The sequence below is a fragment of the Mastomys coucha genome, unplaced genomic scaffold (genome assembly GCF_008632895.1).
Source record: "Mastomys coucha isolate ucsf_1 unplaced genomic scaffold, UCSF_Mcou_1 pScaffold18, whole genome shotgun sequence".
Taxonomy (NCBI): domain Eukaryota; kingdom Metazoa; phylum Chordata; class Mammalia; order Rodentia; family Muridae; genus Mastomys; species Mastomys coucha.
The window spans coordinates 34,284,761-34,306,537 of NW_022196900.1; the positions used below are offsets into that span (position 1 = coordinate 34,284,761).

Below are 21,777 nucleotides of genomic sequence, written 5' to 3' on the forward strand. Positions count from 1 at the left end.
AAAAAAAAAAAAAAAGATGTTCCAGGAAAATGAGCCTAAGACAAGCTAGTGTTGCCTTTTTAATATCTGAGAAAATAAGCATAGACTTCAAATAAAAAATAATCATGAGAGATATGGAAAGATACTACATGCTCATCAAAGAAGAAATTCACCGAGGATATTTCATTTTATAACAACTACTCACCAAACACAAAAGCACCCATGTTTATAAAAGAAACATTACCACACAATCGCATATTGATCCTCATAAAGTGATAGTGGATGACTTCAATACATCATTCTTCCCAATAGATAGGTCATCCAGAGAAATACTGAACCTAACTGACATCATAAACCAAATAGAAGTAATAGATAACTTTAAAAAATATTTCTTTCACCAAAACACCAAAGAATATATGTAACTTCTTCTTGGCAGGTTATGGAAATTCCATAATTGACCTTATACTAGGACACAAAACAAGTGTCAACAGATACAAACATAAATAAATAAAACCCTGCATCCTATCTAACCACAATAGATTAAAGCTGGGTATGGACAAAAGCAGAAACAACATAAAGCTTACAAACTCATGGAAAATGAAGAACTCACTACTGAATAAAAAAATCAGTCAAGACAGAGATTAACAAAGACAAGAAATAATTTTAAGATTAAATAAAACTGAAAATACAACATACCCAGTCTTTTTTTTTTTTAACTCTTATAATGACAACATTTAATTGAGGCTAGCTTACAGATTCAGAGGTTCAGTCTATTATCATCAAGGCAGGAACATAGCAGAATGCAGATAGTCATGATGCAGGAGGAGCCGAGGGATCTACATCTTCATCTGAAGGCTGCTAGCAGAATACTGACTTCCAGGCAGCTAGGATGAGGATCTTAAAGCCCACACCCACAGTGACACACCTACTCCAACAGGCCTATACCTTCTAATAGCACCACTCCCTGGGCCGAGCATATACAAACTATCACATCACCATATGTTTAGGGTTATTAGCAAGCTTACTAAAGACAATTTCACCAGGATTATGAATTTTAGTAGTATTCGGGATTATGAATTTTAGTAAAAGGACCCTTCACTTTCTTTTTTTTTTTTAAAGATTTATTTATTTATTATATGTAAGTACACTGTAGCTGTCTTCAGAAGCACCAGAAGAGGGCGTCAGAACTCATTACGGGTGGTTGTGAGCCACCATGTGGTTGCTGGGATTTGAACTCATGACCTTCTGAAGAGCAGTCGGTGCTCTTACCCGCTGAGCCATCTCACCAGCCCATACCCAGTCTTATGATGGCAATTCTAAGAGGCAAGTTTATAGCACTAAGTGCCTACATAAAATAATTGGGGGATCTAATACTAGTAATTAAACAGCACACATGAAATCTCTAGAACAAAATGAAGAAATAACACCTAAAAGAAATAGAAGCCAAAACTCAGAACTGAAATCAGTAAACTAGACAGAAACAAACAGAAAAAAAGAAAAAATGCAAAGACTCAATGAAATCAAGAGTTGTTTCTCTGGAAAAATCAGTAAGTTTGACAAATCCTTAACCAAATTAACTAAAAGGAGGACAGAAAATATTTACATTTACAAAATTAGAAATTACAAATGAGAACAAAACAACAGATACCAAGAAAACTGAGATATTTATAAGGACGTACTTTAAAAACCTGTACTATAAACTGGAATTTTCAAAGTAATAGATAATTTTCTCAATTGGTACCACTTACCAAAGTTAAATCAAACTTAGGTAAGAAGTTTACACAATGTTATAACCACTAGTGAAATAGAAGCCATCATTACAATTCTTCCACCCAAAAAGAGCACAGGGTTACATGGCTTTAATACAGAGTCCTACCAGATTTTCAAAGAAAAGTTAACCCCAATACTCTACAATAGTAGTTGTCAACCTTCCTAATGCTATAACCCTTTAATACAGTTTTTCAGGTTGACCCCCAATTATATAATTATTTTCATTGCTACTTCATAACTTTTTGTTGTTATGAATCATAATGTAAATATCTGATATCGCCAAATATCTAATATGTAATTCCTGTGTAAAGGTCATTTGACTCCTCCACTCCAAAGAAGCTGTGACCCATGAGTTTAGAGCTGCTACTATACAAGTTATTCTATAAAATTGAAACAGAAAGAAGATTGCCCCATTCTTTTTACAGGCCTACAGTTGCCCTAATACCTAATTCACCTAAAGACCCAACAAAGAAAGAGCACTCTCCATTATGGACATAAATGCTAAAAATTCTCAATAAAATACTTGCAAAAAAGATTTAAGAACACATCAAAAAGATCATCAACTGGAGCAATTAAGTTTCATTCCAGAGATACAGGAACAATTCAGCATACATAAATATAATTCATCATGTAAACAAACTGAAAGTCAAAAAGCACACAATCATTTCATTAAATACTACTACAAAGGTCTTTGAAAAATTCAGCAACCCTTTATGATGAAAGTCCTGGAGAGATGAGGGATACAGATCATAACTCAATGTAATAAAGGCATGATTCCAAAAGCCCAAAGTGATCATCAACTTAAATGGAGAGAAACTCAAAATATTTTCACTAAAATTGACAAGACAAAGTTGTTCATTCTCCCCATACCTATTCAATATAGACTTGAAATCTTAGCTAGAACAATAAGACAACTGGAAGATATCAAGGGGACACAAATAGGATACAAATAGGAAGGGTAAAAGTTAACATATCTTTATTTTCAAATGATATAATATAAATGACCCTAAAAATTCCACTAGAAAACACTGAAAAACACTTTCACAAAACTACCAGTATACAGAAGTAAGTCACAAAAATCAGTAGCTTTTCTCTACTTCCTATATATAAATGTCAGATGGACTGAGAAAACAATCAGAGAAACTCCTTTTCACAATGTTAAAATTATAAAATATCTTGGGGTAATTCTAATCAAGCAATTGAAAAACTTTAAGATAAATATGTTAAGACATTGAAGAGAGAAGTGAAGAAAATATTAGAAGATAGAAAAGATCTCACATGCTCATGGATCACTAGCATTAATATTGTGAAAATGGCCATCCTACTAAAAGCAATCTACAGATTCAATGCAATTCCCATCAAACCTCTTGTTGTTGTTGTTGTTGTTGTTGTTATTGCTATTTTTTTTTCCGAGACAGGGTTTCTCTGTGTAGCCCGCCGGGAACTCACTCTGTAGACCAGTTCTGGCCTCGAACTCAGAAATCAGCCTGCCTCTGCCTCCCAAGGGCTGGGATTAAAGGCATATGCCACCACTGCCCGGCTCCCATCAAACTTCTAACATAATTCCTTATAGAACTTAAAAGGACAATTTTCAGTTTCATATGGAGACAAAATTCCCAAGGTAGCTAAATGGTCTTGAATAATAAAAGAACTGCTGGAGGTCTCACCATTCCTGATCTCAAATTGTACCACAAAGCTACAGTAATAAAACTGCATGGACAAAACTTTCCTGAGTCACAACGGAGCAGCTTATGAAGAGTCTAGCCTTTTCTTCTGACAATTTGTGGGTAATAAATGTACCTCTCCAGGGAGTAAAAAGAAAAAAAAAATATTTAACAGAGGAGAAAGTATGAAATATGTTTAAAGTTACAGGCACAAGCACAGGAAAACCTTTTAAAGTAATCTTTATTACAATGGACATCATTATTCAACGAAGAGGCAGCCTACAGAACAGGAGAAAAATATGTTTAACAACTACACATTTAACCAAGTGTTCATATCTACACTATACAAAGAACTACAAAAATGAAACATAATGAAAAATAATAAACCAATTTTAAAATATAGCATGGAACTATGAAGATGAAATGCTAGCGGCTGGTGATGCTGTGTCATACACCAGACCTTAATCATGTTTTTCAACTCTTAATAAATATTAGAATCACCAGGGGGAGCTCTTATTCTTATCCATCTGCCAAATTTAAATTAAAAGTACTTTAAATTTAAAGTAAAATTTAAAGTAAATTTAAAGTAAAAATACTTTGATCTTAACATGATTAGAATGGCTAAGATTAAAAAAATAAAATTAAAAAAAGGGGTGACGGCTAAAGCTGGGGAAAGGGGAACATTTACCTCACTGCTGGAGGGGACACACAATGGAAATCATAAAGAAGAGTCCTCAAAGAGCTGTAACAGGTCTACCATAAAGCCTTGTATAATATACAACATGGGGTTTTGAATGGCTTCCAAATTCATGATGTGTGTGTGTGTGTGTGTGTGTCTGTATGTTATGACCTCCTTCATATAATATTTTATGTGAACACTCAAAATCTCTTCTACTAAGTTTCTACTAAGTATGCATTCCTCTAATAAGTATACTCACTATGTAGCATAACAGATCTATTACCTCTTGTACATGACTGACATTTTGTATCCTTTGATTAGCTCTGGAGGCTGTTATTATTAATAATAGCAGTAATTTAACTACTAACATTTAGAGGCTGAAAAGTCCTGTGACTCTTAGGAAATCTGAAAAAATAAGATTATTCAGCATCCTAATTGCCAATAGTGCCCTCATGTAAAACACCAATAATTTAAACTATTTTATGACACAGAAAATGAGGCAGAGAAAGAATTAACCATCCCCCCACTCACATAGCCAGATGTGAATATGAATATGTCTCTGGAAAATGAGGCTGGTGTTTCCCCATAAGGACAAATGAATTATGTTGTGTAAGTTCATTATATTTATTTGGAATGGTGGAAGACAGTGTTTGTGCTCTGATTGTGTTGTTTTTTAATTTCTCTCTTTTTCTCCAATTTTTCATGGTTACAGCTGAGTTTGGTGACTACTATCCTGATGAGCATCCTGAGAATTATATCAGTGAGTTTGAGATTTTTCCCAAGCAGTCACAGAAGTTGGAAAGAAAAATCATGGAAATTCATAACAATGAACTCAGGTAATTAGAGCAAAAATATAAAGAAAAGCATCCTTACTATGTAGAAAGTGGAAATCATGTGAATTCAATGCATTTGAAATGTGAATAGGTAGCTTGAGCTTAAAGAGAAACATTTCTGGGTTCCAAAAATGATGACTTTAGTATCTTAGTAGTATAAGACATTTCCAATATAGCCATATATGAGTGATCAGAAGTTAGAAAAGTTATATATTTTATTATGCAAATATATTCCTAACCCTTCTGAGTTTTTGAAAAAAAAATCTGAGATTAATAAGCTATCTCTTTTAGATTTGAATTTTGCTTTTTTCCTTTCTTGTGGACCTTTGCTAGAAGTGTTGACTCTACATATAATGAAATTCATTGAAAAGATTCCATTTTCTGATTTCAAGATGATGAAACTCAATGTATGTTACTCCTTTGCTTGTCTCCAACACTTCAGAATAATAACTTTACTGTAATATTTGTCAAAGAATCAAATTGAATAAGAATACTACTGAATGCCAGACACTGTGCTATTATATGCATTGTGCACACTGACCCAATTAATCTTCTCTACAATGCAGGAAGGAGATACTGTGGTTGTTTTCCTCTTATGTGTGTAGGACAGGGTTCAGAGAGGTTAAGTGACTTACACATTTCTGGGGTTTGAATTCAAGCATAAATAAATGGATCAAAATTAAGCATGCTTAGGAACATTCCTAGTCTACAATTAGGTGGAATTTAGATCTTGTACAAATCATAGAAATATTAGGTGATAATAGCATGAATACCTAGTGCTATAATCATTACAATGAAGAAGTACATAATGTTATAATGTTCTCTCTCTCTCTCTCTCTCTCTCTCTCTCTCTCTCTCTCTCTCTCTCTCTCTCTTTCTTTCTCTGACTCTCATGTGGTCTGGATCTCTAGTAATAAAGAAAGTATACATGAGGGGCTCTTCCCTTTTTTGTTTTTGGTTTTTATTTTGATTTTTATAGTACATGTTAGGCTACTTAAAGTGGCAGCATATTTCAGTTTAAAAAAAAAAAGGATAAGCTTTATTTTCGGAATACTTAACATCACAGCACTATGTCTATTTCAAAAACATAACAAACCACTTCTATGGCTTAGCCTAGGGAATTTTCTTCTAAAGGAAGTGTGTTGGAAATATATATAGAATATTCTCTAGTCTCTCTATACTTTGGAAATAAATGTACTAGAGGGAACAATGAATCAGAGGATACCAGTTGATGGAACTATAGTATAGAGTTAGTCTTCTTAGGATCCAAATGATAAGAGTTGTTAGATGTGTAAGTTACATGTTTACATGGATGGGTAAGAAAGGGAGATCTTCTGTGCCAAGAATTTGTAAGGCCTTACATTCTTGGTAAATATATTGACAAACGTTTGTTTTCTGGGTGGTGTTCCAACTAATTCTTCCAAATTGTAGGAGGCAGGCACTATTTTTGTGAAGATACATCTTGAAGAGAATAAAATATGATTCCTGTTATGTCGTAATGTCAGGCAAGAATCTAACTTTAGGCTAGAACAGGGAAGTAAATTCAGGCAGGAATCTTAAGCTTAGGGTGGAACAAAAGAAGTAGGCTTCAGGCAAGAATAGGATTTGGCTTGGACAAAGGAGTAGGATCAGGTATTTTGGTCATTCTGGCAAGCCCTTGGAAACAACTGTCTCGGGAGTAATCACAGGGCTTTGTTTATTGCCTTGCCTTGTCCTCATTGTTCTGTCCGCCCTTAATACTTGCATATAATTAAAATTGTATAAAAACAGATTGGGAAAAAAGAAACCTACATCAGCCTCAGAACTGGCTTGGGTCATGCAAAATAATAATAATAATAATAATAATAATAATAATAATAATAATAATAATGATTCCTGTTAGTTAACATTGATGTCAGGACTTAAACCTTTGGCTACTAGACATGAATGACCATGCATTACTTCTGTTTTAGGCTGGTCTTGGAAGGAGATAGTCATCTGGGTGTTATAGTGGCAGTGTGAAAGGGTTAAAAGCATTGTCAGGACCAAAAGGTCAATATTGCAGTTGTTTGAATGGTAATGGCTTGTATAATTGAAGACATGGTTCCCAGTTGGTCACACTATTTAGGAACATTTAGGACCTGTGGCCTTGTTGGAGGAGATATCTAACTGCTGATAGGCTTTGAAAATGTAGAAGACTGGTGCCATTTCCATTTCTCTCTCTGTCTTCTTGGTATTTTAAGAAGTAAATTCTCTGCTTACTGCTCCACTCACCACGTCTGCCAGATGCTTCCCTTGCCTACTATGAGAGTGGTAAACATTTGCTCCATTGGAAACCTAAGCCCAAATAAGCCCAAGTCTTAAGTTCCCTCTGTCAAAATGTTTTACCTCAGCAGTAGAAAGAAATCTAGTACACCAATCTAGAGTACTATGCACAAAAAAAATATATATATATCTGTAAGATTTGAAGGAGAAAGAAAAAATTCCAAGATACAAACAAAATAATTCATGTCCAACAAACCAGCCTTAAAGAGAACACGGAAAGAATACTTCAGACTGATGACAGGAAAAAAATAAGCAAGAGACTATAGAGAAAAAAATTATCCTATACTTGTGGAAACACGAAGTAAGACAGAATTCAAACAAAATATAACAACACTTAACACATATTTTTCTTTCTTTACCATGTTTTCTTGAGTTTTAAATTTTTATTTATTTATTTTAGTTTTAATAACTTTTCCTTTAATTGTTGTTATGTATTTATGTATATTTTTAATTGGATATTTTATTTATTTACATTTAAAATGCTATACCCTTTCTAGGTTTCCCCTCTGCAAACACTCTATCCCATCTACCCTTACCCTGCTTCTATGAGGGTACTCCCACACCCACCCACCCACTCCTGCCTCACCAGCCTAACATTCCTCTACACTGGCGCATCAAGCCTTCAAAGGACCAAGGGCTTCCCCTCTCATTGATACCAGATAAAGTTTCTTCAACTCCTTCAGTCCTTCCCCTAACTCCTCCACTGGGGTCCCTATGCTCAGTCCAATGGTTGGTTGTGAGCATCCGCTTCTGAATTGGTCAAGATCTGTCAGAGCCTCTCAGAAGACAGCTGTATCAGGTTCCTGTCAGCAAGCACTTCCAAAATAGTGTCTAGGTTTGGTGTCTGCATGTGGGATGGATTCGCAGGTGGGGAAGTCTCTGGATGTCCTTTCCTTCAGCCTCTGCTCCATTCTTTGTCCCTGTATATCTTTTAGATAGGAGAAATTCTGGGTTAAAATTTGGAGATGGGTGGTTGGCCCCATTCCTAATCTGGGAAGCCATGCCTAACCTCTGGATGTGGTCTCATCAGGTTCTCCCTCCCTTTTGCGGGGTATTTCAGCTAATATCATCCCCATGGGGTCCTGGGAGGCTCTTGCTTTCCAGGTATGTGAGATTTTCTGGTTAATATCCCCACTCCCCCTTCCCCCATTGCTACCTCTGTTCAATTTCCTGACCCTCTGTATGTCTCCTCTGTCTCCACCCATACCTGATTCTGCCCCTCTTTTTCCCCTCTCCATACTCTCTTCCTCCAATGTCCCTCCCAACCTCTACTTCCATTCATTATATTCTTCCCCCTTCTAAGTAAGACTGAAGCATCTACTCTTTGGTTTTTCTTCCTCTTGATCTTCATGTGGTTGTGAGTTGTATCATAGGTATTCCATGTCTTTGCCTAATATCCACTTATCAGTGAGTACATATCATATGTGTTCCTTAGTGACTGAGTTACCTCAGTCAAGATGATAGTTTCTAGTTCCATCCACTTGCCTAAGAATTTCATGAATTCATCATTTTTAATAGCTGAGTAGTACTCCATTGTGTAAATGTACCACATTTTTTGTATCCATTCCTCTGTTGAGGGACATCTGGGTTTTTTTCCAGCTTTTGGCTATTATAAATATAGCTGTTATGAACATAGTGGAGCATGTGCCTTTATTACATTTTTGGAGCATCTTCTGAGTATATACCCAGTATATATATATATATATATCTGGGTCCTAAGGTAGTCCTATGTCCAATTTTCTGAGGAACCGCCAAACTGATTTCCAGAGTGGTTGTACCAGGTTGCAAACCCACAGCAGTGGAGGAATGTTTCTCTTTCTCAACATCATCACCAGCATCTGCTCTCACCAGAGTTTTTGATCTTAGTCTTTCTGACTAGTGTGAGTGGGAATCTCAGGGTCATTTTGATTTGCACTTCCCTGATGACTAAGGATGTTAAACATTTCTTTATGTGCTTCTCAGCCATTCAAGTTTCTTCAGTTGAGAATTCTGTTTAGCTCTATTCCCCTTACTTTGATAGGTTTATTTGGTTCTCTAGAATCTAACTTCTTGAGTTCTTTGTATATATTGGATATTAGCCCTCTATTGGATGAAGGATTGGTAAAGATCTTTCCCCAATCAGTTGGTTGCCATGTTGTCCTATTAACAGTGTCCTTTGCCTTACAGAAGCTTTGCAATTTTCTGAGGTCCCATTTGTCAATTCTCGATCTTAGAGCATGAGCCATTGATGTTCTGTTCAGGAACTTATCACGTGTGCCCATGTGCTCATGGCTGTTCCCCACTTTCTCTTCTATAAGATTCAGTGTATCTGGTTTTGTGTGGAGGTCCTTGATCCACTTGAATTTGATAAGAATGTATCAATTTGCATTCTTTTACAGACAGACCACCAGTTGAAAAAACAACATTTGTTCAAAATGCTGTCTTTTTTCCACTGGATGATTTTAGCTTCATTGGCAATGAACAAGTGACCATAGGTGTGTGGTTTCATTTCTGGGTCTTTAATTCTATTCCATTGATCTACCAATCTATCTCTGTACCAATACCATGCAACTTTTATCACTATTGCTCTGTAGTAGAACTTAAGATCACAGATGCTGATTTCCCCAGAAGTACTTTTATTGTTGAGGATAGTTCTTGCTATCCTGGGAGTGTGTTATGCCAAAAGAATTTGAGAATTACTCTTTCTTTTTACTTTTTTTGTTAATTTTTTTATTTTTCATATGCATTTTATACATAAAACAATAATAGTGAGTATATTGAGAATCAAATAATATATAAAAATTGCTCAACTATTATATCCATATCCTTTTATACCCTAAAAATATCATTAATGAATATTTAATACTCTCAATAACTGAGGATCCTATAATGTTGACTACTAAATTGTTTCAAAATGTATAAAATATTCTTTGAGAGTTAAGCATAGTAAAAGAGCATAAAATATTAAAAATGAATCATTAAGAAATATATTAAAAAGCCCTTATATGATACCACCTGACACAGTGAGAGAGTATTTAAAATACATTTTTTATCTCTGTACATTGTCTAACAATTAGTTTACTTAAAAAAGATAATCAGTGTTTCTATTAAGAAAGACATCTTTCTCCCTTAAAGAAATACAGGAGAAAAAGGTCAGTGGTGGTGCACACCTTTAGTCCCAGGACTTGGGAGGTAGAGGCAGACAGATATCTGAGTTTGAGACCAGCCTGGTCTACAAAATGAGCTCCAGGACAGCCGGGGCTATACAGGGAAACCCTGAAACCCTGTCTCGAAAAAAAGAAAAAAGAAAAAAGAAAAAGAAAGAAAGAAAAGAAAAGAAATATGAGAGTACAAAGGTAAACAGCTAGAAGCCCTTAAAGAAAAAACACAAAAATCCCTTAAAGAACTACAGGAAAACACAATCAAACAGGTGAAGAAAATGAACAAAACCATCCAGAGTCTAAAAATGGAAATAGAAACAATAAAGAAATCAGAAAGAGAGACAGCCTTGGAGATACAAAACCTAGGAAAGAAATCAGGAGTCATAGATGCAAGCATCACCAACAGAAAACAAGAAATAGAAGAGAGAATCTCAGGGGCAGAAGACACATAGAAAACATTGACACAACAGTCAAAGAAAATGCAAAAAGCAAAAATTTCTTAAACCAAAACATCCAGGAAATCCAGGATTCAATGAGAAGACCAAACCTAAGGATAATAGGTATAGAACAGAGTGAAGACTCCCAATGTAATGGGCCAGTAAATATCTTCATCAAAATTACAGAAGGAAAATTCCCTAACCTAAAGAAAGAGATGCCCATGAACATACAAAAAAAACCTACAGAACTCCAAATAGACTGGACCAGAAAAGAAATTCCTCCCATCAGATAATAATAAAAACATCAAATGCACTAAACAAAGAAAGAATTTTAAAAGCAGTAAAGGAAAAGGGTCAAGTAACATATAAAGGCAGGCCTATCAGAATTACGGCAGATTTCTCACCAGAGACTATGAAAGCTAGAAGATCCTGGGCAGATGTCATACAGACCCAACACAACTGCCAGCCCAGAGTACTACACCCAGCAAACTCTCAATTATCATAGATGGAGAAAACAAGATATTCCATGACAAAATGAAATTTACACAATATCTTTTCACAAATCCAGTCCTACAATGATGATATATGGAAAACACCAACATAAAGAAGCAAAACTATACCCTAGAAGAAGTAATCTTTCATACAAACCTAATTCCACTTTTTACAACAAAAACAACAGGAAGTAAAAACTTTTTCTTAATACCTTAATATGAAAATTAATATTACCAACACATCCTAATAGATTGAAATCCAAAAACATGAGGAATTAGAAATTTGTTGACTGTTATCTAATGGTCTTTCTAATTTGGTAATTGGAGAAATAGGTCCAATAATGTACAATCTATATGTACTTTCAGCTTGTTTGTGACAGCGTCTTGCTGTGTACCACGTAATGGTCTTGAAATCTTGCTTCTCCTATCTCAGCCTCTCTGTCAGTAGTACTGTTTATTTCATGTTTTTACACTATACTATAGTTTTCAGAACAGCTTACATATTTCAAAAATATTTATACAGCCAAAAGAAACACAAACAATTAACTTGGGAGGTGGCTTGTAAGAGAACAACAAAGTGAGACTGAATGCTTTGCTTGACATTTGTAGCTCTTGTATCACGTTTGAAGAAGAGGACTTTATAAGTTACTCTTTCTCTCAGATGAATGCTTTTCCAAATTATCACAGCCAGTGAACCAGATTCTTACCCTCACCTAATGTCTGTGCCAACCTCCAAGCAGAACCATTGTTCATTGAAACAGTTGGTGAATGACTTTATAGATAGACCATCTTAATATACAAACCATTTCTTAAATGAATGTAACCTGTTCTCTGTGGGTAGGTGGAACTGCCTGTATTTTCACAAACTGGGTTCTCTCAGAGGAAGGAACAAACGACCTGAAATAGAGGATTTGAAATGCAAAGAGAAATCACGAAGTCAAGTTGAAATAGCCCAATCAAGACTTCATTTTACTTAGATAAGCCAGGGTTTTTATAGTCACAGGAGAAACCGAAAGCAAAACTCTAGATTACATGATATTTGCATAACATAAATACTGCAAAAAAGGTTCAGGTGCCAAAGTCCCCAGGTTTGGAAGATCTTCAGGCAGTAGGCATACTCAGGCAGTGGGCATGCTCAGGCAGCTTCTTCAAAGATGGAACTTACAGTTTGCAGACAGCATTTGTCTTAGATCCCCAGGTGGTAGCCTCCAAGCAGAGACTGCCAGAAGTCTGATGGATGAGGGGTAGAGGGAGTTTTTTCTTTAGAAAATAGCAGGACTAAGGCATAATCATACATCACAGTCCTGTACAGGAATTTTCTCAGTACCTTGGTGAATCTCACCTGCAGTATAATATCTACTGACAAAATATCTTACCCATCATAGAGAATCACATGCATCTAGTTTGAATTCTACAAACCAGGCTCATTTCATGTTTTTTCAAAATACAGCCACTCGGCAGGTGCCTCTGTCTTAGGTTGATTTCTTTGCCAGAGACCTAACTTGCTGAACACAGGTTCTCAAAATGCACCTCATTCCTATCCATTTAATGTCAAGATATGGCTTTACCACATGCAGTGTCCACAAGCTGTCACAGTCTCTCTAGAAGCCATCTTATCTGAAGTCCTAGTAAAGCTACATGTGCTGGAGATGAGTGTAGGCACCTGACTGAGTTGCAAATACCAGCTCTGACTCTGGGAACCTAATTGCTGAGAACAGGCCTCAATTCAATTGCAAATTAGTAACTTTAGGCTGAAAACTCCAGGATTGCACCAACCTGAAAGAGCTAAACACTGTAGGAGTAACCAAACCTTAGCTCTGGGCATGAGCAAGCAGATTTGAATTAAACGGACATTTCCAGAGTGACAGAAAAAGCTGTCAGCTTAAAAACAAAAGAACAAAGACAAAGATTTTTTCAGCATTGCGTTCAAGCACACTTACTAAGAAGGCTGTGGACCTGCATCCACCTGACAGACCAATCTTTCAGGCAGCCACTGTGCCCCATCTTCCTTCTGAGAAAAAATATACATGGACCCTCTGCCACAAACCAAAACAGAATCTGGGCCATTTCAGGTATTAGTGAGTGGATCTCTCCATCTCACCATGTTAGGATGCCAGTGTTGGTCCACAGTGGACTGACCTTTGATGTCAGTCTGCAGGAAGTACAAAACAAATAACACAAAGGCAAGGTGTGCTTTTGAAGATCTAGGAGGATACAAATTCCCTCCTTAAGTTTTCAAAAGCCAATTTTTAAGAGTGCAGTGTGCACGTTCAACAATCCCTTGCCCTATTGGGTTATCTGGGATTCCAGTTTTATGTTTGATGCCAAATTCTTTACAAAATGACATAAAATTTTTGCCAGAGTAAGCTGGCCCATTGTCCGTTTTAATAACTTTAGGTAAGCCCATAACATTAAAGGCTTGTAAACAATGATCAATTACATTTCTAGAGGCTTCTGCTGAATGCAGGTAAGCAAATATGAATCCTAAACAAGTGTCAATACAAACATGTATATATTTAAGCTTTCCAAATTCTGCATAATGAGTTACATCCATCTGCCAAATATGATTGGGCATAAGGCCTCTTGGATTTACCCCTAAATGCGGAACTGGGGACAATGTAATGCAGTTAGGGCATTGTTTTACAATCATTCTTGCTTGCTCTTTGGAAACTTTATATCTGAGTCTCAAGGTATGGCTAGGAAGGTAGACTTTTTCATACTCACATTTAGCTAGTGCCACAGGATCTGAAACTAAAACTTCTCCTACAAGAGCTTTGTCAATACAATCATTACCTGCAGCCAATGGTCCAGGAAGACCAGAATGAGCTCGTATATGACCAATATAAAAATGATTTTTTCGTGTAAGAATGGCATTTTGCAGTTGTGAAAATAATATCCTGCTGTAGTATTAAAATTAAATGTACCACATGTTTCGAACAAAGGAACTGATTGTGCCACATATAGGCTATCAATGAAAAGATTGAAAGCATCAGTCACAGCCTAAAACACATTTAATACTGCTGTTAATTCAGCTAACTGAACTGAGAGACCAGGATTTTCTATGACTACCTGTTGATTATTCATAAGATATCCAGCTCGTCCTTTAGAGGAGCCATTAGTAAATATCACAAGGGCATTATTCAAAGGCTGTAAAGAAGTCATGTTCATAGTAGCCTTATTTATAATAGCCATTCCCTGGAAACAACCCAGATGTCCCTCAACAGAGGAGTGGATACAGAAATTGTGGTACATCTACACAATGGAGTACTACTTAGCTATTAAAAACAATAAATTATGAAATTTGGCAGCACGTGTATAATAGAGGATTGCAAATTCAATCATCACTAGGAAGAGAGGACCTCGGCCCTGTGAAGAAAGGCCTGTGCCCCAGTGTAGGGGAATTCCAGGGCCAATAAGTGGGAGAGGGTGGGGTGGCAGGCATGGGGAGGGTGGAGGCAACAGGTGTTTGTTTTTGTTGTTTTTGTTTGTTTCTTTGTTTGTTTTTTGGAGGGGAAACTGGGAAAGGAGAAATTTACATGTAAATAAAGAAAAAAAGTCATGATAGGAAATATCATTTCATGCACATTTAAAAATTTCATCAGTTTATCCTGAGGATAATGATTATCTATAATTCCCTGAAATCCTATCTGAGCAAGCAACCAATCTGTGCTATGCTGTTTTAACCAGGAATCTTGATCTAAAGTAAAAGGCTGAATGATAACATCTGGCTCTTTGCCAAAATAAGTCAGTGCTTGCTTTCTACCAAGCATGATCATATGAGCTACTGCCTCATAATATGGCAAGATATTACGTTTAAGAGATACCCTTGAATGCATCCACATGAGAGGTGCTTTTTGCCATAACAACGCTGTAGGAACATGAATTGTGTTGGAAATTAACAAATGCAAGGGTAAAGAATAATCTATATAAGTAACAAATTTATTTTCAATAGCTCTTTCTACCTGCTGTAAAGCTGACATTCCTTCTCTAGTTAAAAATCTAAGAGAATTTGGGTCAGAGTTACCTCTGAGAATATCAAATAAAGGTTCCAATTCTCCAGTAGTAAGCTTTAGATGGGGATGAAGCCAATTGATATCACCTAATAACTTTTGAAAATCATTTAAAGTTTTTAATCTGTCTCTACGAATAACTATCTTTTGGGGAATAATACATTGATCTGTGAGTGTAAATCCTAAATCTGTGAGTGTGATCCTGAGTTTGCACCTTTTCTGGAGCTATCTGCCATCCCTTTTCAGCTAAGGCAACTTGTCTCTATAAAATAAAAGTACATCCTGAAGATTTTTTCCTGCTAATAGGACATCATCTGTGTAATGGATAATATATATCATTTGCCATTTTTTCCTTATAAGATCAATGACTTGTGCCACAAATTTTTGACATAACATAGGACTATTAGCCATGCGTTGAGGAAGGGCTGTTGATTGATATCTTTTCATAGGTTCTTTAAAGTTAACAGATGGAACACTAAAAGCAAATCTCTCACAATCCTCAGGGTGCAAAGGAATTGTAAAGAAACAGTCTTTTAAATCCATAACTATTTTATAATATCCTTTTGGAATTCCCACTGGAGATCAAAGTCCAGTTTGCACTGCTCCCATAACTACCAGTGTTTCATTTACCTTTCTTAGATCGTGTAACAATCTCCATTTACCTGATTTTTTCTTGATGACAAATATTGGCATATACCATGGGGAATTGTATTCCCTCAGATGTCCTGCTTCCAATTGCTCCTGCACTAGCAAAGAAGCAGCTTCTATCTTTTCTTGAGATAAAGACCACTGATCAACCCAAACTGGAATATTATTAATCTATTGAATTTTATCTGCATGGGGTGCAGGCAAGATAATAGCCATCATGGAAAAATGCTTCAAACCTTTTGTATTGGGATGAGGCTTAAGGCCTCCAGATGTTCTAATATCCTGTTCTAGCCTCTGCTTATTAGCTTTTTCACTAGGGCTGTACAAGACAAGACCCATTTGTGACAACAAATCTCTTCCCCACAGAGTAACAGGCAGATTTGACATAACATAAAGCTGAATTTGTCCTGAATTACCTTCCTCATCTCTCCAGGTTAGAAGCTTAGAGCTTTGTTTTGGGTTATTGGCATAACCAATTCCTTGGAGATGAGTTACTGTCTCAGACAAAGCCCAGATTGAGGGCCAGTCTTGTCCTCTAATGATAGTCACATCAGCTCCGGTATCTATTAAACCTTCAAAACTTTTTCCTTCAATAATTAATTTAAGATTAGGTCTTTTGCTAATGATAGATTGTACCCAGTATAGATCAGAAGAACCAAAACAACATTGTTATTTCTCTTTTTTAACAAAATTAGAAGGCATTGAATACAGAGGGATTAAAATAAGCTGAGCAATTCTCTGATTAGCAGGTACTGTAATAACACCACGAGGTGAAGCAGCCATAATCTTAATCTCCCCCTGATAATTGCCATCAATAGCACCTGGATAAATATGCAATCCTTTCACAATTGAGCTACTTTTCCCTATAAGCAATCCCCAAGTCTCTGTGGGCAAGGGCCCAAAGACTCCAGTAGGCAGAATTTGAACTCCCATTTCTGGCATTAATACTGTGTGGCAGGTAGAACAGAGGCCCAATCCTGCACTTTCTGGGGTAGCCCTGGAAAATTCAAAGACAAATTCCCTTGGCTGTATGGCAGCCTCATGGCCCCATACGCTGCCTGTTGTTTTACGAAGGGGGCCTGGGGCTCCTACCTCTACTTGTTTCCCGACAAGGTATTGTCATGAAAGCCTTTTCTAAATCTCATAATTTCTAAATCTACAGTCTCTGGACCAATGCTTACCTCTCCTACAACGAGGACAGATTCTCAGGGCAGTGCCTGACTGCCTGTTTGTGGTCCCTGATTTCTTAGGGCAATTCATGATTCATACTTCCATATTTAAGATATCCTTTATTCTCCTGTCTTTGCATCAGGATCTCTTGAACCATAGTTCCCTGAAATGCAGCTGCCATTGCCAGTCCTTGGTTACAAGAAGGTCCAGTATCTGCACAAAGGCAAATATATCCGGATAATCCATCCTACCCTTGTGTGGCTGAATAGCAGCTTTACATGCTGCATTAGTGTTCTCATAAGCTAACTGTGTAATAAGCAGACTGTCTGTATGAGATTCCCCAAGAATTCTGCTCGCAGCTTGCTGTAATCTGGCTACAAAATTTTGAAAAAGCTCCTCTGGGTCTTGTCAGATGGCAGCTAGACTTCCATTAATGTCACCTTTCGTAGGTAATTGAATCCAAGCTCGTCTCACTGCCATCACAATTTGTGCATATATTCCAACAGGGTACTCAATCTGCCTAGCATTTCCTTCATACTGCCCTGAATGTATAAGTAAGTCTGTGCACAAAGTGAAAACCAGGTTTATATAGTATACAGAAAACAGGGCGAATGACAAAAGTCATGTAGGCAGGTGAGGACCACATAAAGGTCAGTAAGATCAGGCATCCAGGTGAGAAGCAGAAGAGCAGTGGTTTCCTTCCCACTGGGGCTATCTTGGCAGTCCCAAGCTAATTCTCTGGAATTAGCACCAGGAAGTCTCAATCTAGCAGTACCTGAGAATGCCCTAAAGTGAGGGAAGCTCTTCAATTACTTTCTGGTATGTAAAGCAATTCTGTCTTCTGAGGGATTGCCCTGAGAATTCTGTTTACAGTTACAATAGTGCCTGACCTCTATTCCTAACTCTGAGGACACCCTGTATGATAAGGCATGTTTCTTGTGAGAAATTCCAAGCTAACAACAGCTTGGTAATAAATTAGAATATATTGGAATGCTGTGCTGGCCAGGGAACAACATTTAATCTTAAGTTTTAGCTATTTATGAATCATTTCTTGGGGCTACTTTATGCCTGAATAAAAGAAGGCATGTTGACGATTGGAAAGACTAATCTGGAACACGTCTGAGTTAGGAGATGCCAACGACTGACTGAATACCCAGGAGGCAAAAACTCCCTTTGAAGTCATAATGCCTCTGGTCCATGATCAGGTTTTCAAGCCTGATACTGCAGACTTTACTGGAGTAGATGAGAGGGTGTGGCAGAGAGAGAGAAAGAGAGAGAGAGAGAGAGAGAGAGAGAGAGAGAGAGAGAGAGAGATTCCTTGTGTGACTATAGGTGCATGCTTGCAGAGTGGTATAGAACAGTGTAGAGACAACACTGGGTATCTCTACTTGCTTTCCACCTTATTGGAGGAAAAGTCCTATTTTTCACTGCTTGAATACCATACTAGCTGATCTGGGGGATTTTCCAGGGATTCTTCTCTCTCTACCACCCATGCTGTAATAGGTGCATACCATCATGTCTTTCTTTTACATGAGTTCTATGAATTCAAACTCAAGCCTTTATTCTTTAACAGCAAGCACATTAAACACTAAGCCATCATGCTTAGTGATGGGAATGGCTTGGATTCTCTGTAGTTCATATGAGATGTTCATGTGAGTCAGAGCTGGATCATTGAAATAGAACATAGTCTCAGTGTCCAAGCCAGTTCTTCCTAAATCTGTATTTGCTAACCCCCTTTCTCTGAACCTTGTTTTCCAAAATAGGGGCCAGTTCTTAAATTAATATTTGAAATTTCCTGTGATGATCTAGGGCTCTTTGAACAATTATTTATATTTTTTTGTTTTGTTTAGAATTGCTGACAGAAGAACAAGATTGCCAACTTTTTGTTCTGAATAAGAAATATTTATCCTGAATAGTCTTTTAAAATATGTAGTAGAGATTTTGAGTTTTGTTTTATATTAATATTTAATTTGTGGGACATCCTTACTGGTAACTTGATAACATTGACTAACTCTATACTCATGAGAATGTGGAAAATATATAGCAGTATACTTTTGTACAATTAGTTACAAAATATGGCATTCATAAAGGGTGAGAAATACTGATAGATATACCCAGCACTATTGACATAAGGGTCTTTATTCTATATTTAATTTAGAAAGTAACATTTGATTGATTAAAAGGACTACTCTTTCTATTGATTGTATTTCACTTAAATTCTCTAATTTGTTTTGTGTGTGTCATTTAGAGGTCAGAGCCCAGCGATTGCTGAATTCAACTTGCTCATGAAAGCTCATACATTGGAAACTTATGGAGTGGATCCTCATCCATGCAAGGTAACTGCCTCACACAACAGGTTGCTATATAATCATCATTTTATCCAAAAAGAAATTATTGGCATGTAGTTCTGGAAGAAGAGATTTATACAGCCATACTACAACAGAAAGAATTAGACTAAGGTCACATTTTTTTGGACATGTTTGACATCTGTGACAGAGTCCTGGAAATGTTCACTAATTGTACTAGAGTATCCATATTTTCCAAAATATGTAGTCATTTATTCATGTAATTGATGATTTCCATCATAAAGTGAGCATATTCAAACAAGTTCACTTTTAATGTCTTTACCAACAAAAAGTATATATAGTCTTGAAGTCACTATTTACTACTTTCTTTCAAGTCCATGTCCATTCTTTTTTGTGCCCATCTACCCACAATTACTCTGTACCATAAGACCAGTGGCTAGGGTAGACCAGTACTCAAGGAGGCAAACTTTATTATAATTCCTGTCTTCTATTATGGATTCTCAAGATTTACTCTTAGTACTACACCAGCCTGCACAGAGGAGCACCTCCTCCTATCCCACCTTCATTCCATGGAAACTTTGCCTCTTGATACAGACTCTAGGCTGCTCCTGGTTTATTGCTACAGCCCTTCCACCTTTTCTTTCCAACCCATCTCCATTTCTTTATGATACCTACCTACCCACAGGAACATTCTTTACCATGGATTCCATAGCTATTGCATGTGGTTAGCATCCTGAGTGGAAAACAATATATACAGAATGTAACACCCATCCAAAAAAGATCAAACCAGGCATCTCTGCCAGGGCCACTTCAATATTATAACTCCAGATGGCTAGATCTCAACACCAAAACACAAACATGAACAGACAAAACAATGTGCCTCTTCTGGAAGCCACCAACTTTATTGTGTGGGGTCCAGGAAGAACAATTTTGCTGAAACATCTGACATGGACCTCAAATAAACAATTATATAAATGTCTTAATAAAGATTGTAAAAACACAAACAGATGAATAAAATAACAACAAAAAATTCAAGAAATGAAAGTAGAATTTAACAAAGAAATAGAAACACATACATACATACAACCCCCAAAAAATGAAAAAAGAGGAAGTAAAAAGTGCAGGAAGTCAAACATGAAGCTCAGAGGTAATACTTACCAATAGATGAAAAGATACATAAAAGAGACTCTCAAATCTGAAGATAAGATGAAATAAATTGATAATTCAGTCAAAGAAAATGTAAAATCTAGAAAATAAAAATAATCTTGGTATGGAACATCCAGAAAATCTGGGACAATGCAAATAACAAGTACAGAGAAAGGAAAAGAAACCCAGGCAGAGGCAAAGAAAAACACCAGAAAATAAACTCCCTATGACAATAATAATCAAAACACTAAATGTATAGAACAAAAGAAAAGGATGTTAGAATCTGCAGAAAAAAGAAAAGGAAAAAAAGAATAGAAAAATGAAAAGAAAAAGAAAGGAAAAAGAAAAGAAAGGAAAGGAAAGGAAAGGAAAAGAAGAGAGAAAGTGGCATGTAAAGGCAGGCCCATTGTAAAAACACCTGACATTTCATTGAAGACTCTGAAAGTGAGAAAGGCACAGATGGATGTTCTACAAACTTTGAGACACCACAGATAATAAAACAGACTACTATTCCTAGCAAGACTGTCAATCACAACATTCCATGACAAAAACAAATTTAGGCAATTACTATCTACCAATTCAGCTCTACAGATGGCACTAGAAGGAAAAGTTCAGTATGAAGGTATTGACTAGATCCAAGAAGACACAAATAATAATAAATCCCAGAAGTCAGTCAAAAGAAGGAAAAATGCCTACAATGCAATAACAAAATACCAAGAATTAATAAAATGGTAATTAATAACTGTAAATATTAATGGGCCCAATAACCCAATAAACAGACAGACTAACAGATTAAATTACAAAACAGTATCCATTTTTCTACCAAGTACCAGTCTCAGCTTGGAGAGGGGCTCTGAGGAAGAGGTGTTTAGGAGTGGCAAAAAGTACACCTCAAAGTCAATGGTGGGGTATGAGCCTAGAACCTTGTGTTCTACTCCTGCTGGCTTTCCAAGATAACTCTCACAGATCAAAGCCTAGTCTTCTATTAACATATCAGTTTAATCATCCACCCCAGGTTTCCTTTGATTATCTCATGAATGAGCATTTTATGACTGCTTGATTCTTAGAAAAGGAGAGCAAGTACATGATTTTTAACATGGCAAATGAATTCAGAGATCTGCCTGCCTTTGCAAGCAGAGACAATAAGCTATCTTCCTCTATGATTGGTATTACCACCATGCCTGGGCCTAACCTCACTCT

General features: G+C 36.6%; 1 protein-coding gene across 3 annotated transcripts in view; it reads left to right on the plus strand.

Annotated features, from left to right (window-relative positions):
* The window catches only part of Frmd3 (FERM domain containing 3), a 191,370-nt gene that overhangs the window by 101,614 nt on the left and 67,979 nt on the right, over positions 1-21,777 (plus strand). For all 3 annotated transcript variants that reach the window (XM_031377683.1, XM_031377682.1, XM_031377681.1), the window contains exons 6-7: positions 4,805-4,928; positions 19,374-19,461. In XM_031377683.1, coding sequence (XP_031233543.1) covers positions 4,805-4,928; positions 19,374-19,461 — 212 coding nt within the window. The remainder of the gene's footprint in view (positions 1-4,804; positions 4,929-19,373; positions 19,462-21,777) is intronic.